This window comes from Solanum stenotomum, chromosome 9 (genome assembly GCF_019186545.1).
Source record: "Solanum stenotomum isolate F172 chromosome 9, ASM1918654v1, whole genome shotgun sequence".
Lineage (NCBI taxonomy): Eukaryota > Viridiplantae > Streptophyta > Magnoliopsida > Solanales > Solanaceae > Solanum > Solanum stenotomum.
The window spans coordinates 19096969-19114359 of record NC_064290.1 but is presented as its reverse complement, the minus strand read 5'-3'; the positions used below and the strand labels follow the sequence as shown (position 1 = coordinate 19114359).

Here is a 17391-nt window from a genome sequence, read left to right as displayed (position 1 = left end):
GGCTAGTGGTGGACAAATTGACTAAGTCAGCCCATTTTATTTCAGTCAGAATAGATTATAATGCTCATAAATTGACTAAGATTTATGTGAAAGAGGTAGTGAGGCTGCACAGGGTACCCCTTTCTATCATCTTAGACCGTGGTACGCAGTTCACATTCAAGTTTTGGAGGAAATTGCATGATGAGTTGGGTACTTAACTCACTTTTAGTACAACTTTCCATCCACAGACGGATGGGAAGTCAGAGAGAACAATTCAAGTGTTAGAGGACATGTTGAGGGCATGTGTGATTCATTTTGGGGGACATTGGGATAAGTTCCTACCGTTGTGTGAGTTCTCCTTTAATAATAGTTACCACTCCAGCATTGACATGGCACTATTCGAGGAACTTTATGGGAGGGAATGTAGATCACCCATAGAATGATTTGAGGGTGGAGATGTGAAACCTTTGGGAGTTGACTTGGTGAAGCATGTTCAGGATAAGGTAAAAAGCATCCAAGCTAAGCTCCTAGCAACCCAAAGTCGACAGAAACAGTATGCAGACCATAAGGTAAGAGACATGGCATTTCACACTAGTGAGAAAGTTCTTCTTAAAGTGTCACCCATGAAATGGGTGATGATAATCGGCAAGAAGGGCAAACTTAGTCCTCGATACATTGGTCCATTTGAGATTCTTGACTGTGTAGGGTCAATGACTTATAGATTGGCTTTACCACCTAGCTTATCTGGAGTTTATCCAGTGTTTCATGTGTCCATGTTGAAGAAGTTTCATGGGGACAGAGATTACATTATAAAATGGGACTCAGTGTTGTTAAACAAAGACCTTCAGTGTGAGGAGGAACCGATTGCAATTCTTGATCGTGATTTTTGAAAGTTGTGGACCAAAGAGATTAAGTCCGTGAAAGTTTAATGAAAGCATCGTCCAGTTGAGGAAGCTACTTGGGAAACCGAGAAGGACATGCGAGCGTATCCCGAGTTATTAGGTAATTCAAGTACTACTTTAATCTTACTTTAGCTCATTTTTCCTGGTTGTCACTCTGAGATAAGTGATGGGTAAATTGGTATCTATTGTAACGACCTGTTCCCGTCGTTATAGAAAAGCCAACGGGGAAAGAATTGGGTCAGAAAAGTTTTTTGTAGTATCTTGGAGATTCCTAGCCTAGTCCAGATTTGGACGAAATATGGGTCAGTGAGGTCTAGGGAAATATGGTAATGAATGGTGGATCTAATTATTATTTTGAGACGTTAAGGAACTCGTACTACTTTACGAAATTGAATTCGGGATAGTAGAACTCTCGAAATTGACCTTAGCGTGAACGGGTAGTTTTCGAATGTCATGAGTTGAAGGTGTGTTGTGAAATAGGGGTTTGAAACTCAAATTATGCATTTCTGTCTCCGTGTAAGCCGCTGTGGCGGGATGGGGTCTGCCATAGCGGCTCAATCGCGAATTAAGTCGGGGAAAAACCCCAAAATTGTTATTTTTCTGCAAATTTCATTCTTGAGAGCTAAGAGACGACCCCAGATGATTTTTTGATAGTTTTCCATGTCTTTTGGTGCTAAATGTAAGGATTTTACTCCTCTAATCTATTTTTCAATCCGAAGAATGTAGATTCATGGGTAATTATCATCGGGGGAGGGTTTTGACCTGAATTTAATGGTGGAAAAAATCCCTAGCTGCATATTAGGATCATGGGTTTGGCCTAGGGTTGATGATTTTGATTGTAATCCGGGTAATTAGGCCTCGTGTATTGATCCTTGCATTAATTTGTTGTTTTAGACCACGAACAAGCAGAAAGAATCCGGAAAGGAAAGATCCAAGTGCCTTAGGGGGATTCAAGCTTGGTTTCGAGGTAGGTGATGGTTTGATTTCATGTCTTGTGTGATGTATGTTGGTAATTGCTTCATTGTAATGCATATATATATGTGTGTGTGTGTGTGTGAATGTAGCATTGTTGATCAAACCTAATGAAATGAGTATGAATAACTAATTGTATGCCATAAATCAACACTTGATTGTATGACTATGAGTATGTACATTATAAGTGTGAATGTGATTGTGGTTGTGTTGATTGGATCAAGTGTCACGTTTTGACACATATATTGGATTGGGTGTCACGTTCTGACACATATGTTGGATCAGGTGTCACGTTTTGTCACACTAATTGGGATCGGGTGCCACGTTCCGGTATACTAACAGTTTGGGTATGGGTTCCATGAGAGTACCATTGAATTGTTATATTTACTTGTTATTGAGAATGTGTATTTGTACATTGCTCTTGAAATGATAACTGTGGATATATTATGTACATGTCATGTTTACTTTGTTGTGATTGCTTATATATGTTTCACTTACTGGAATAGTCGCGTGATCCTACCAGTACACTGTGGTTGTGTAGTGATACTGCACTTTCTCGCTCTTTGTTGAGTACATGGCATCTTCATGAGGCTATTGATAGACCTCAGCTAGGAGATTAGTGATCGAGACCGAATTCAAGGGTGAACCAGTTCTTTCAGGCTGCAATGAGTTCTCCTTTTGCTTAGTCCATTTTCTTCGGGCTTAGATTAGTAGTGTAGATATGCCTATGTTTGGTTGGGGTTGTACCCTTTTCTTAGACTTGTTTAACTTTAGAGTTTTGGTACATTAACTTCCAGGTTCTAGGTGTTGTTTCCGCAAATGTTTAGTAATGGTTTGTCAAACTTTCGAAGTTTATGGGTACTATAGTTTATTTTGCATTTAAACCTGCTGTCGTATCTTTAAATGCCTTAGTTCTCGTAAAAATTATTAGACGGGTTGTAGTAATGGTTCTCCCACTGGAGGGTTAGTGTGAATGTCAATCACGACGGTCTGGGTCGTGATAAAGTTGGTATCAGAGCCCTAGGTTTGTTGATATTGGTGTACCAAAACGAGTATAGTAGAGTCTTGCGGAATGGTACAGAGACGTCTGTATTTTTATTCCAGAGGCTATAGGACTTCATGAAATCTCTCTATTTTTCTCTTATCTCCTTTCGTGCTATAACTTGATTACAATTGGTATCTGGTGATTCGAATTTGTATCTAATCTCATTAACTCTTCCAAAACTGAGTACCTCGATTAGAGACAATGGAAAGAGGCACTCCATGAAACCTTACTATTTCTCTAATATAAAGCTTGGCATAATAATCTGATGAGAATAAAGTAAAGTGAGCCGATTTTGTAATTCGGTCCACAATAACCTAAATCTAATTAAACTATCGATGAGTGCGAGGTAAACCCGTAATGAAGTTCTTATTCAAATCTTCCAATTCCATGTAGGAATAATAATTTCTTGAGCCAAGCCACCCAGAATCTGATGCTCAAATTTTACTTGTTGACAATTCAAATATTTAGCCACAAACTCCGCAATATCCTTTTTTATCCCATTCCACGAATAGACCTCTCGCAAATCACAGTACATTGTGATGGCTCCTGGATGAATAGAATACCGGGAATTATGAGCTTCTGTTAGAATCTGATTCCTTAACTCATCAACATTGGACCACATAACTAACCTTGATATCGAAGGATACCATCTCCTGCTTGGGAGAAAGCCTCAATGGTTTTTTCAGAAATCGACTTCTTAAAATCAACTTATATCGGATCAAGATCTTGCTTAGCCTTCACATCCGATACAAAAGGCGATACCAAACCATTATGAACAAATACACCACCTTCATTAAAATCAACCAAATGAACACCCAATCAGGCCAACCTGTGAACATCATGAACCAACTCCTTCTTATCATCCTCAACATGAGAAACACTTTCCATTGATAGTCGATTAAGAGCATCCGCCATCACATTCTCCTTTCGGGGAAGATATAGGACACTCATGTTGTAATCATTTAATAACTCAAGCCACCTCCCTTGGTTAAGATTCAAATCCTTTTGAGTGAATGCATATTTCAAACTCTTGTGATCGGTGAACACATCTACATGAACACCGTACAAGTAGTATCTCCAAATCTTTAATCAAACACCACCGCCGTTAACCCTAAAATCATGAGTCGGATAATTCATTTCATAAACTTTCAATTGCCTTGAAGCATAAGCAATGACTTTCTAATGTTTCATCAAAACACAACCAAGACCAATTCGTGAAGCATCACAATAAACGACAAAACCATATGTTCCTTCTGGTAAAGTCAAAATAAGAGCCGAAGTGAGTCTATCCTTTAACTCTTGAAAACTCTTCTCAAAAGCTTCCGACCATAGACATTTTACTTTCTCTTGAGTCAATGGTGAAGCAATAGAGGAAAATCCTTCCACGAACCTTCTATAGTAACCGACCAAACCTAAGAAACTTCGTATATCCAAAGCGGACAAAGGTCTAGTCCAATTCTTAATCACCTCGATTTCCTTAGGATCGTTTTAAATACCTTCACTGGAGATAATATGGCCAAGGAAAGAAACAAACCTCAACCAAAACTCACACTTTCTAAACTTAGCATACAATTCCCGATCCTTGAGAATTTACAACATAATCCTCGAATGCTCAACATGCTCATCCTCACTCTGTGAGTATATCAAGATATCATCAATGAACACAATTACAAACATATCAAGATATTACTTAAGCACCCTATTCATCAAATCCATAAATTTCACCGAGACATTAGTCAAACCAAATGACATCACTAAGAACTCATAATGACCATATCGAGTTTGAAGAGTTGTTTCGGAATGTCTCTCCTTTACCCTCAATTGGTGATAAACCGACTGGAGGTCAATCTTAAAGAATTAACTCACTTCTTGGAGTTGATCAAACAAGTCATCAATCCTTGTAATAGTATAGTTATTCTTAATGGTAACCTTATCCAATTGCACATAGTCAATACACATTCGGAGAGAACCATTCTTATTTCAAACAAACAATACTTGGTCTAATAAAACCCTTATCCAACAAATCATTCAATTAATCCTTTAACTTCTAAAGTTATGGTCGGTTCGAAAGATCAAATATAGGTTGCGTATCTGAGAGAAGGTCAATACTGAAGTCTATTTCCGTTTCGGGAGGAATATCGGGAAGATCATCAGGAAACACTCTAGAAACTAATTCACTATTGGGATAGACTCATAAGTAGGGGTTTCAGAATCTATATCCCTTACCTGAATAAGATAATAAATGCAACCTTTAGAAATTATTTTCCTAGCTTTTAGGCAAGACACAAACTGACACTTAAGAGCACAATTTCCCCTTTCCCATGATATGATAGGCTTATTCAGAACCTTGAATGTGACCAATTGCATCCTACAAACTATACAAGAATAACATGCATGAAGCCAATAGATCCCAAGAATAAAATCATAATCCACATATCAAGCCCTACAAGATCAATATGAGTGGCCCTATGAGAAATAGAAATAGGACAATTTTTATAGACTTTCTTAGCCACAATAGCATCACCCACATGAGTAGAGACATGGAAGGATTTTGCAACCAATATCAAATCTCATGGCCACATAAGGAGTAAAAAATGATAAGGTTATCACTCGGATCAAGTAAGGCATAAACATCAATTTGAAAGACTTTCAACATATCGGTCACCACATCCGAAGAACCCTCATGATCTGGACGAGTCTGAAGAGTATAAAACCTATTTTGCTTTGGAGCACCCAACCGAAACCACTAGGCTAAAATTGCCTACCATCCATTCCTTTAGTAGAAAGCAATGGGTGATATCCCATATTGTGACCACTCTTTCCACAATAAAGCAACCATTCATACCGGCTAAACACTTGCCATCATGTTTCTTACCACACTTCGTGCAAGCGGGGAAAAGAGGTCTATTACCATCATTTCCTCCTTAGGCTTAAGGGAGACACCCTATCTTTGTTGAACTTAGGAGCCGGAGCATTAGAGGAACCTTGATCGGAGAAATTTTACTAGAATTTAGGATACCCTTATCCACTGGACCTAGAATGAGAAAAGTCATTGTCTTCGGTCTTTTCCCTCTTGTAGTCTTTTGCCCTTTCCATGAGCTTTTCCTTTTCATCTTTTCGACATGTATCATTAAACAAAAAATAGCCATCTCCTTGATCAACATGGCAATGCAAAATTCTTTGAAAACCAAGTTAGACACACCCGACACAAACTTACTCATCCTTGCTCTAGAGTCAACAACTATAGTTAGAGAACACTTAGCCAATTGAGTGAACTTCAAATCATACTCTTTCACACTCATATTTCGTTGATAAAGATTAACGAACTCAAGCACTTTCGCTTCTCCCATTTCAAGATGGAAGAAATTATCAAGAAAAGGTCCCTTAAATTTCTCCCCGCCTACTCACTCTTTCATTGTTCAAACCACACTTGAGAAACACCCTTTAGTTGATAAGCGTCCAAATCCGCCGTCTCAACCATAGACAACCACATAATTCCTACTATTTTGTATACCTCATCAACCTTAGACTCATGAAATTCCGATTGATTCATCCTAGTGAAGTCATGTATCCTTGTCACCAACGTACCCACATTTAGGCTCATGGGAACATTATCCTCTCTATTAGCTTGGGTCATCATTGCTTCAGCCAACAATTATAAAACGGCTAAAAAATTGGCATGTGTCACTTGTTCAGCCAAGGGATCAACCAGAACTTGAGGAACCTCGAGCTCCACATTTCATTACCCAGATTCCTTCTTACATAAGCTCTTCGAGGGACCATATCCTGAAAAGGATCAAACACGATTACGGAGAAAGATCTTTATAAGGATAGACTCTATGGAACAACTTTAGAGTAATCAAAGAAGTGAAGCTTCCCAAAAGTTTTTTAGCCTCTTATTAATAAATGTGGTGTGCTTCACATTCATGAACAAGACTCTACTCAACGCGACTTGTCAAACTTCCTAGGACTTTTTTCTAAAACCTTGTGCTCTGAATACCAAGTTTGTCATGACCAAAATTACACCCTAGACGTGAGATGGCGTATAATACCATGAAAGGCCCTACAAAATCCACTTGACATACATATACATATGGTATTAGACAAAAGTAAAGCATTTCATTTCAAGAAAAGAGTTTCAATATAAAGTGGAAGTCTAACATAGTCCTGACAAGTCATCTATTACATCAAAAAGAGTGGTCGGGACATAACCACGTACAACATATAAAAGTAAAGACATAAGGAAGCAATAAAAGCGACATCATCCTTGGAGTATGAGGACTCATCAAGTCTTCAGAATCTCTAATGATGAACTAGCCACGAACAGAAAAAGATGAGTCATCAATCCCTACATTTGTTAAACAATGTAGGCACACATATGCATTAGTACATGTAATGCACTAAGTATGAGAAATATGTATGAAAACGTAAAAACATAATTATAAGGGGACACAATCTAAAACATGGAATGCATAACCAAGCAAAACATGGTAAAAGTTTAAAAAATATCGTAAACAATAAACATGGGAAATGCATCTTAAACCATCGTGAAATCTTCTTAAAACATTTGAAAGTGACTTAGTTCATTTTGTGGGATATTTACCATAGAACTAGTGTCTTTCTTCCACACTAAAAATAGATGTCCTTACTTGCCAAGGCAATGACCATGAACTTCTAGCTTAGGTGGATCCAATAGCTATATCACTTAAGAAAAACTACGGGGGCACGTAGTTAGGGACAATGAAATTACAACTAGAGACCCGACCTCTACTAATGGGAGAGCCTCTATCTCAATATCCTTTCGGTGCTAAGTAGAATCCCAACAAAATTAGTCATAAACATAAACTTATCATCATTCATGGAAAATCACAATTAAGTTACTAATCCAAGCTAAACATCATAAAGTAGCTCCTTAAACCATGTGTGAGAAAACCTTTCACCATTCATGATTTCTTAATGTGAGTAAACCTTTCACAATTTCATTGATGTTTATATTTAAGCAACCTAGATCATAAGACAATTCTTTTTCATAAATCATGCATGTCTTTCATGAAAATTTCAATTATAAATTTATACCCTGCTAGGGTTCATAGTCAAAATCATAGATCGTGTATGGGTTCTTATGGAATTAATTGGAAAAATTGTAATTGAGTTAAAACAATCATAATATGATCAAAATCAATCAATTTAATCCATACAAATAGAACCCATGAGGAATTGAATATAAACCTAACCAATTTAGGAAAATTGAATTGGAGAATTGGGGAAACTTTGGGGACTCAATAGGTGAATGAAACCCATTGATGAAAACTCCCTACATACCTTGATCTAGAAGCCCTAAGCAATTGATGAAGAAAGGATACTTGAACTTGAAAAACCCTAGAATCCCTCTTCTTCTTCCTTGAGTTTTGAGAGTGAAATTGGGGAGGATGAATTTGGGATTTAGGAGAATGGGTAGACTTTAAGACTAAAAATCAGTTATAGGGGCTTAGTTATTGGAAAAATGATGTAGTATAGGAATTAGGTGCATACAAAAATATCCAAATATCCTTAAAAATAAATGTCGGATTGATCCTATGGTTCGTACTGGTCAACCATAGAACCAACTTTAGAAACCCAAATTTCACCTTACTTCCCACGAGACCTTTCTATGGTATGTCTAAAATGCTACAGTCCGTAGACCCCATCCATAGACCTCAACTTTCAATTAAAAATTTCACTAACTTTGAATCACTTCTACATGTGCTTTCTACGACCCATATAAAACATTACGATCGTCAATCCTTCTCGTAGAATGAGGTTTCAAGTTGATTACTCTAAAGCATTCCCACGAGTTAGTCATACGATCTGTCAAACTTCCTACGGCTCTTCCTGTCAAGTCGTAGGTCAAACTTCAGAAACTTGAGATTTCAAGACTCAACCCAACTTTCTACGATTGTCTTTTTACAACCTGTAGGACTTTCTATGATCCAAAAATTGGGCTCGTAGTTCCAACTTCAGCAAAATTTATGTACTTTTCTTTTCTTTCTCAACGTTCCAATTTTTGGGATGTTACATTAATATACATAATTTTTATACCAATAGAATCATTGATCATTGTACTGCATTGTATATCATTACTATGCTTTTCTTTGTACCTCACTGATTGTATGTTTTGATTGTACTTCGTATTTACTTATTGGAGGATTTTAGTCAGCTGATTATACTTGTCTTTTGAATTATTGGAATCTTATGTTGACTTAGCAAGGGTTCATTCCATATTTTCTACAATATTGTTGTCTAACTCTTGTTTGATTGACCTATAATGTCTAGTGAGTACACGTGTTACTTTAATCATACTACAATTAAAGCATCTTTTGATGTAGATCCTAACATCAGTAGACCTAGTTGATTATATTATCTACGACAATGCTATCCGAAAGCTTGGATGAGCTACTGGGCATTCAAAGTGATTATGAACTTCCTCTATTTTTATATGCTTTGTCTTTTACCAATTCAGACAGTTTTGTAGCTTATAAACGGGTCTAGATTTTTGGTGTATTTGTTTTTGTTAGTATTGCACTTTTGTTCTATTTATAAAACCTTGAGTTTTGTGTATTTACTTTCACTATCTTTATTACTTCCGCATATAGATTTGATGTTTGATCTAGGTAAAGATTTTGTTTACCTACCATATGGATAGTGTAGGTTCTACCATGTAATGTTCCATTTCATAAGAAATTACTTTTATTTGTGAAATTATCACTTTTCCATCAAATGGTGATTCTATCAGTTCCGACGAGTATGAAAACTCGAGTTTTGTCAAGCAGGGTGGTTGGTTAAAGTCTCGAAACCTTAGGTTGTGATTTGAATGATTGGGTGAAAAGTTGAGTGTTGGCCTAAAAGTAGTTTTGAGGGGGTATTTTCATAACGCTCAAATTACTTGTAAAACTATTAAAAAGTAACCAGTCGTTAGTAATCTAATTACCCAACATATGAGATCGGGGTTGAATCCCACGGGAATTGGTATATAAAAGAATTCAATTACGAAGTCAATTTGTGTCCCAATTCTTTGCAAGTACATAGTAGCAAGGGTGAAAATAATTCCAATTATCAAATTAAGATTGTTTGGTAACCAATTTCGATCAATCAAACTTAAACAAGCAATTAACAAACAAGCAGAGTGGGAATTTAAGAGTGTGCAGAAGTGGGTATTAACATCAAAAGATGGATCAATGTGATTGCTCAATAACCATAATTACTCATGGATAGACTGGGTCAATCTCAAACACATATCATATTTCTCAATCATAATATGCTTATCACAAGAATTCCTCTCGGATATTCTCATGTGTAATCAACTAAATAACCCTAATTCTTGACATAAATATTCTTTCTCGAGCAAGACTAGCATTTAGAGATGAAACCCAAAATCTCTTTCTCAAGAAAATAAGGAATTTCAAACTAATATTCAAGCATCAAATCAGTTACCCACTTCATATATTCTCTCTCAAGCAATATGTAAAGATCTAAAGCTAGAACCTAAATTCATAAATAAATACATGATAATCAAATTGAATCCATAAAAATCAATGTAAAATAGAGTAAATCACATTATCCCACCAATTTAATCAAAATCCAACTCCATTTGCACACCTTTATATTAGGAGTTTTAGCCAATCATGTTAAAAGTAAAAGAAAATACATTGACAACATTCTTGACCATCAAATCGATGATTTGCAACTTCAATTTCAAAGTCTCACTTCTGAATTTCGAAAAATTGTGGGTTACAACTTACAAACTTGTTCCTCACTCATCAAAATAAAAGGTTCTACAGTACTCTACTTAGAGAAATTTTTAGATCCCAATTTTATGAGCAAAAAGATATAGTTTCTCTCTCCTTTAAGCTATTTATATTTCCCAAAAATTAGACAAAACTAAATCAAATTTATGAGTCGGTCATATTAGTCGTGTTCACCGACTCATTCGGCAAGTTGCCAACTTTTTCTTCTTCTCGCCTTTTCTTGGATTCAGGCTCCAGGTGTTAGAACTCCAGTTGGCGAGTTTGATAGAGTTCGTTGTTCACATTCAAAAAGTCATTGATCATCACCCAATTTTGCCTTTTTGGCCTTCAACTTGGCTTAAATGTTCTGTCATCCTCAACGAGCACTTGCTAGCTCGCCAATTGAGTTTGGCAAGTCACTGTTTAGTTCTTTTACTCGCTGACCAGTCTTGAGCATTTTAGTCAAAGACACTGTCATATTTTGCGAGGTCTGGCACATTTGGTGAGTCGTCGAGTACCTTTTGGTGAGCATCAATGTCATGATTTTGCTTTTTCACATATTTTAGCCTCTTTTTATATGGTTTCATCCTTGCCTACTCCTTGAGCCTTCATATCTGCAAAACACAATAACTCATTAGATTTGGACATAAATAGGCATTGAGGACACTAATTATTAAACTCTTTCGTGTCCTCAAGTAAATCAAGAATTCAACTAGTTCAACAAGGGTTTCTACAATAGTGTTTCTTATGAGCCAACAGGCAAGTGCTATCACAAGGCTAATTTCAAGATAATGCAATTCTCAATCATGTTCAAAAGGCCTCATATGATGACTAGAAATTATAAATCTAAGTGTAAGATCACGAATGCTCACTCAAAATTCAAAATTATGCTTCACCAAAGGTATTCATGTGCCCTCATAACAAAAGAAGATTCCATGCACTCACAAAGCATATCAATAATGAAGGTAAGGAGTCAATACAAACTCTCATTCTATTATAGAGAAATACATGCATGTTTCATTCCATAAGTTTGCTCATATTTTTCAATCATCATATCACCTGATTTTAGCAAGATCTCAAGGATTTTTTTCAGGCTTGTAATGCGTATAAGGGTAAATGTATGGTCAATTTGACGTAGTGACTTCACCTCTTCAAGGCATTGATGTTTTCAACTTTACTTCTTTTCATTCCCTTTCCCATTTTGACCAAGAGACTCAACTCAAGTAATTCACAACATTCATTTCTTATTAAATTCATTGAGAGACTCATTTTATTCCCTCGAGTCACTAAGATATTCAAGGCATTACCTTTGCACACATTCTTCTCTCTTTCTCTCTCTTTCTTTATAGGGAGGGACTCCCACTTTCTCAACTTTTTGTCAAAAGTCTCTTATTTCTTTCTTTTTCACTTGGGATCCTTTCTCCTACCTTACCACATCCCCAACTTAGGCTTTGACCTATGTTGAATATTCAAACAAATCAATACTTCTAAAAAGATGTGGTGTTATTGTTTATAATGGTTCAGAATCATCTTTTGTATTGGATGTGACAGCCAAGCAAGATTTTGATCCGATTTTGGTTGAATTGAAGGAAACATATTTTTTTTAATTAAATGATAATATTGGTACTACTTGATGAATTGGGAATTTCGACTCATTTAGGGCTTATTATTCAACGAATTAGTATCCTCAATGCCTACTTTGTGCTCATAATTGATGTTAATGATTTGATATGCAACAATGAAGGTTACAAAACAAGACAATACATAACGATGTGAAAAGGAGTGAAAAAAGTTGTAAAACTGAAGAAAAGAGAAGTTGGAGCTCACAAAAGCCACTCGCCAAGTGAGCCTTCAGCTCTAGCAAAGTAGCACATGTATCAAGCCAACTCGGTGAGCAAAAGGTGATTCAACGATACACCAAATGGATCAGCGATTAAGACCCAACTCGCCTAATCCTCCAAAACTATTAGATACAAGAGCCACATCAAAAAGGCGAGACAAAGTGCAACTCAGCAGATCACCGAGTCGATCGACTATCTCAACTAACCTTGCCCATTGAACTCTATGTTGAGTTTTTTGGAACGTATAAATTCATTTTGTGAAAAGAAACAAGGAGTTCCCACACAATGTATTCCTTAGTCTTTAAGAGCTTTTACATTTTTACATTGTTGAAAAATCTTTACATGTTGGCTCAGATCGAGGATCAGCTTTCCTTTATCACTAGCGGCTTTTGGAGAAGATTTGGATCTCAGGTTTGAGGTTTTAGGAATCTACCTTAAATTTGGCATTGGGTATTGTAGATTTTTAACAATTCAGATAGATAATCTTTATAGTAACGATTACTTACTTTCCGCTATGTTTGGCTAAAACCCCTTACCATAGGGGTGTGATCATGTAGTCGACACATTAATTAGCTTATGGGGGTATTGTTAATTGCTGAATTTAATGTTGTTTTGAAATAGGTTCAATTGTTTGTTCATGTTATAATTGATGAACTGAAGTTACAAATTCTGTTCTAACTTAGCTCTATATACTTTCTTGAGAAAGAGGTATAGAGTAGAGTGAATAATTGATAGTTGTATTGATTTGTATTTGTACAACCCATCTTGAGAAAGTAATTTAATTAAGGAATTAACTTGTTTGATATTGTTAAGCTTGTTAAGGTTCGAGAGAACTCACTCGAAATATAATAGTTGTTTGAGAGATGACTATTATATTCAAAACCTATCCTACCTATTGAGATTCAACAACTTAAAGCAATTAGTAATTACCAATTAAGTGAAATTAGCAATCGATCACATTCCTAAGTCCTCTCTCTAATCGCTCAAATCACATGTTAACTGTTGTTGTTGAAACTTGGTTACTAAATTCCCCCTATTGATATTGATAATTGAAACTTTGTAATTTATTTTATGTTGCATACCCTTTTACTTCTACGAAAGATTAGAACACATTCTCACTTCGTAATTGAATTCTTTACCGAACCACTCCACGTGGGATCGATCGCAACTCATTGTTGGGTTTATACTTGTTAGAGACAACCTACACTTTGAATCAGAAAAAGTGTAGTTGAGCGTTATCAAAAATGGTGTTGCTGCCGAGGAGTGTTGTTTAGAATTCTTTTATTGAATTGTTTTGTGAACTAATTTTGTTATAGTAGAATTTTCTTACTTGTGTTCTTGTTGATTGCTCTAAGAAGGTGAAAAAATGAGTGTGAATGGGAGTAATACAATTTAACTTGGTAATAATGATGACACAAAAAATTTGCATGATGTCAATGTGGATTAGCTGGGAAGTGTCGGTGCTATTCGATTGCCCCCAACAGTGGGCAACGCAGTGTTTCATGTGACCAGCACTATGGTGCAGCTGTTGCAAATGAAAGGTCTCTTTTGGGGACTTGCTCATGAGGACCCTTATGACCACATTCACAATTTTGTGGATGTGTGTGGACCTTTTTCCTTCAAGAATATCACTCAAGAGTCAGTTCGACTCTGTTTGTTTCCTTTTTCTTTAATGGGGGAAGCAATGAAATGGTTGACCTAACTACCAAAGGAATTTATCACTTCTTGGGAGGAGCTCACGGAAGTATTTTAGGAAAGATTTTTCCCACCCTCGAAGATGGTTAAGTTGAGGGATAATATTTAGAACTTCAAGCGGGTTGATGGTGAACCTATCCATGAAACGTGATTGAGGTTCCAAAAGTTGGTTCTCCAATGTCTGACTAATGGGTTGCCGGACAATGTGCTCTTGCAATATTTTTATCTGAGTCTTGACACCATCAACAAAGGTGTCGTTGACCAACTTATTCGGGGTGGAATTATAAAACAACCATTTGACATAGCATCGACCTTGCTTGATGAGATGACCAAAATCAATCGTGCATGGTACACAAGGGAAGATCAGGTGTTTCCTTTGAATCTTGGGCTGACAAAGGACAATTCGAAAAGAACTAAGAACCTGATGAAAACATGGCTAAGATAATGACCCAAATGAACCTACTGACGAAACATGTCATGGGAGGTGGTTACAAGGTTGTGAACGCGGTTGGTACTAATAGTGGTGTGAGTCCTGATGACGTGCAATTTGAGGCCATGTACAATGAAAAAGTACAATTCTTCTCAAACCAAGCAGGGCGTTCTCGTCCGAACTATCCAAGGTCGGGTGGGAATCAAGGTTGGAATAGAGATCGTGATGATGGTTGGAGAGATTGAGACTGAGATTGGCGTGATCGAGCTGCAATTTAGAGAGATAGAGATGTTGATAAAGATTGTAACATGCCCCCTTATGAATGTCTAAAGCCAAAGGAACAAAAAGTCGATCCTAAAAACTTTTGGACCGAGGATATGCTTCCCCACATCCTAAACAAGGTGGAAGGATCAGATAAGGTACTCAAGGATATGAAGGATGATATCTCATCTTTAAATTAATTGGTGACCTCCCATTTGATTTCCATAAAGCATCTTGAGACTCAAATGGGTCAAATCTCGGCTTACTTAAATCCAAGACCAAAAGGAGGTCTTCCTAGTGATACCTTAGCCAACCCGAAGAATGAGGCGTGAACGCATGGTCATGTCGTGCCACGACATAAAATAAGACACTTCTTGGGATGCAACCCAAGTTTTTCATTTTGTTATTTGAATAACATTTGTTGGATGTGCAGGTTGAAAATTCAAATTTTGGAGGAAAAGGTAATTGGGCGAGCCAAAGTCCACTCGGTGAATTGTCGAGTGGCTCAGTGAGTCCGATATAGCTTGCCTTTTAAACTAATTGAAAGGCTGGTTTTCTGTAAATTTTTGGCAGGCTGAAGTCTACTCGGTGACCTACCGAGTGGATCGGTGTTTATTAGTGTGTGACTTGAAAAGTAATTTATCCTCTGATCCTTTCAATTCCAACTTCATCCTCTCATTCAGTGACCCTTACTCTCCCTCATTTTATTCCATATTGATACTTTCTGTTTTGTTATTTTGCATTAAGGACACTACTTAAGTCTTTTTGGTGCGGTAAAAGTCTCTCTTAATTGCTCAATTTTGAATGTGATTGTTGTTCACTTATATATTTGAGTGTCGATTGTGATCAATACCAATGACTTTAATAGTGCTATTGATGAACAATATGTTTGTGTAAGTTCAATGAGACAATTTGATTTGTGTAAATCTTGTGTGAACTCTTAGCATCTCATTGTGACTAGTCGAATTGTCAAAGTGAGTCTTGTAATGATCATTGCACGCGAGCTTAACTTGTAGAGTCATGATCGATAATTATGATGAATGCCTTGTGTGGTGAGGTTTACTTGAATGATGTGCATGATGACACCAAGAACTTGCCCTGTTGGTCCAATTGACTAATTTGGGGAATAAAGGAAATGGTCTTAGGCATAAGTTTTTTAGAGTGAACCTAATTGCTATACCTTTGTGTGACCACCTTGTGAGTGTGTGAACCTAGATTGTCACCATTTGAGCCTGACCTTTTCTTTGGATGAAACATGAACGCAAATGGCCTTGTCCACCCCACCTAAAACATTCGTGAAGCATTGGTTTGTTTGAATAGCCAACTTAGGCAAAAAATCTAAGTTGGTGGTGTGATAAAAATGAGGAAAGAAATCGAGCAAGAAGTTTGTGAAATTCATCCTTGGGGACTTGTGTTGAAGAAAAAGATGGAACCCATCCATATAAAAAAATAGAAGAAAAAGGTGAAAAGAGAAAAAGAAATGATAAAATTGTATCCATTGAGCAAGGTTGTGGAAATAAAAGGGGTGTCCAATGAGCTGTACCAAAATTTTTGTGTGCTTTGAATATGCCAAGGATGAGTTGTGAAGATGAAAAGAATGAAAAAAAGGAGAAGAAGTGAAATTTGAGTCATGCTTCATGAAGGTAGAAGTCACTAAGCCAAAATGATCATACTCGTACCCTCAACCCAATTACAAGCCTTGAAAGACCTTTCTAATCTTGCATGAGCCGAGTGATGTGTTGGTTGGAAAATATAGGCAAGCCTATCGGTAAAATCATGCATGTTTTTCTCATTGGGAGTGTGAGAGTTGATTTTGATTCTGAAATTGTATTCCTTGTTTGTCTTTGTGAGAGCATGAAATCATTCTTAATGTGAAGGCATTCAAATACTCTTGTTGGGCATGACCTTGCATTTGAAGTGAGCATTGTGAGCTTGAACTCTATTTGATGATGGCTAGTCATAGTTTGAAACTTTTATTGCACAATTGAGCATTGCATGTGTAGATTGAATCTTGTTTGCATTCATGTTGAGTCTCAAAAAGCACTATTTTAGACATCCTTGTTGGACTGATGGATTTTGTATTTTATTTGAAGACAAGCAAAAGTTTAAGTTGGGGGTATTGATGAGTCAGGAATTTTGACTCATTTAGGGCTTATTATTCAACGAATTAGTGTCCTCAATGCCTACTTTGTGCTCATAACTGATGTTAATGTGTTGGTATGCAACAATGAAGGTATAAGAACAAGCCAAGGACATTATGATGCGAAAAAAAGTGAAAAGTTGGAAAAGCAGAAGAAAAAAGAATATGGAGCTCGCACAAGCCACTCGGTGACTCGCCGAGTGAACCTTTAGCTCACCAAAAGTTCCAGCGAAGTAGCCCATGTACCAAGCCAACTCGGTGAGCAAAAGGTGATTCGGCGATACTCCGAATGGATCAGTATTAAGATCCAACTTGCCTAATCTTCCTGAACTATTGGATACAAGAGCCATATCAAAAAGGCAA

At 36.8% G+C, this 17391-nt stretch overlaps 1 protein-coding gene across 1 annotated transcript; it reads left to right on the top strand.

The window, feature by feature from the left end:
* The first annotated feature begins 557 nt into the window (after positions 1–557).
* Positions 558–869, top strand: LOC125877335 (uncharacterized). Its single transcript, XM_049558662.1, has one exon. The coding sequence runs from the start codon at positions 558–560 to the stop codon at positions 867–869; it is 312 nt and encodes a 103-aa protein (XP_049414619.1).
* Positions 870–17391: the final 16522 nt, after the last annotated feature.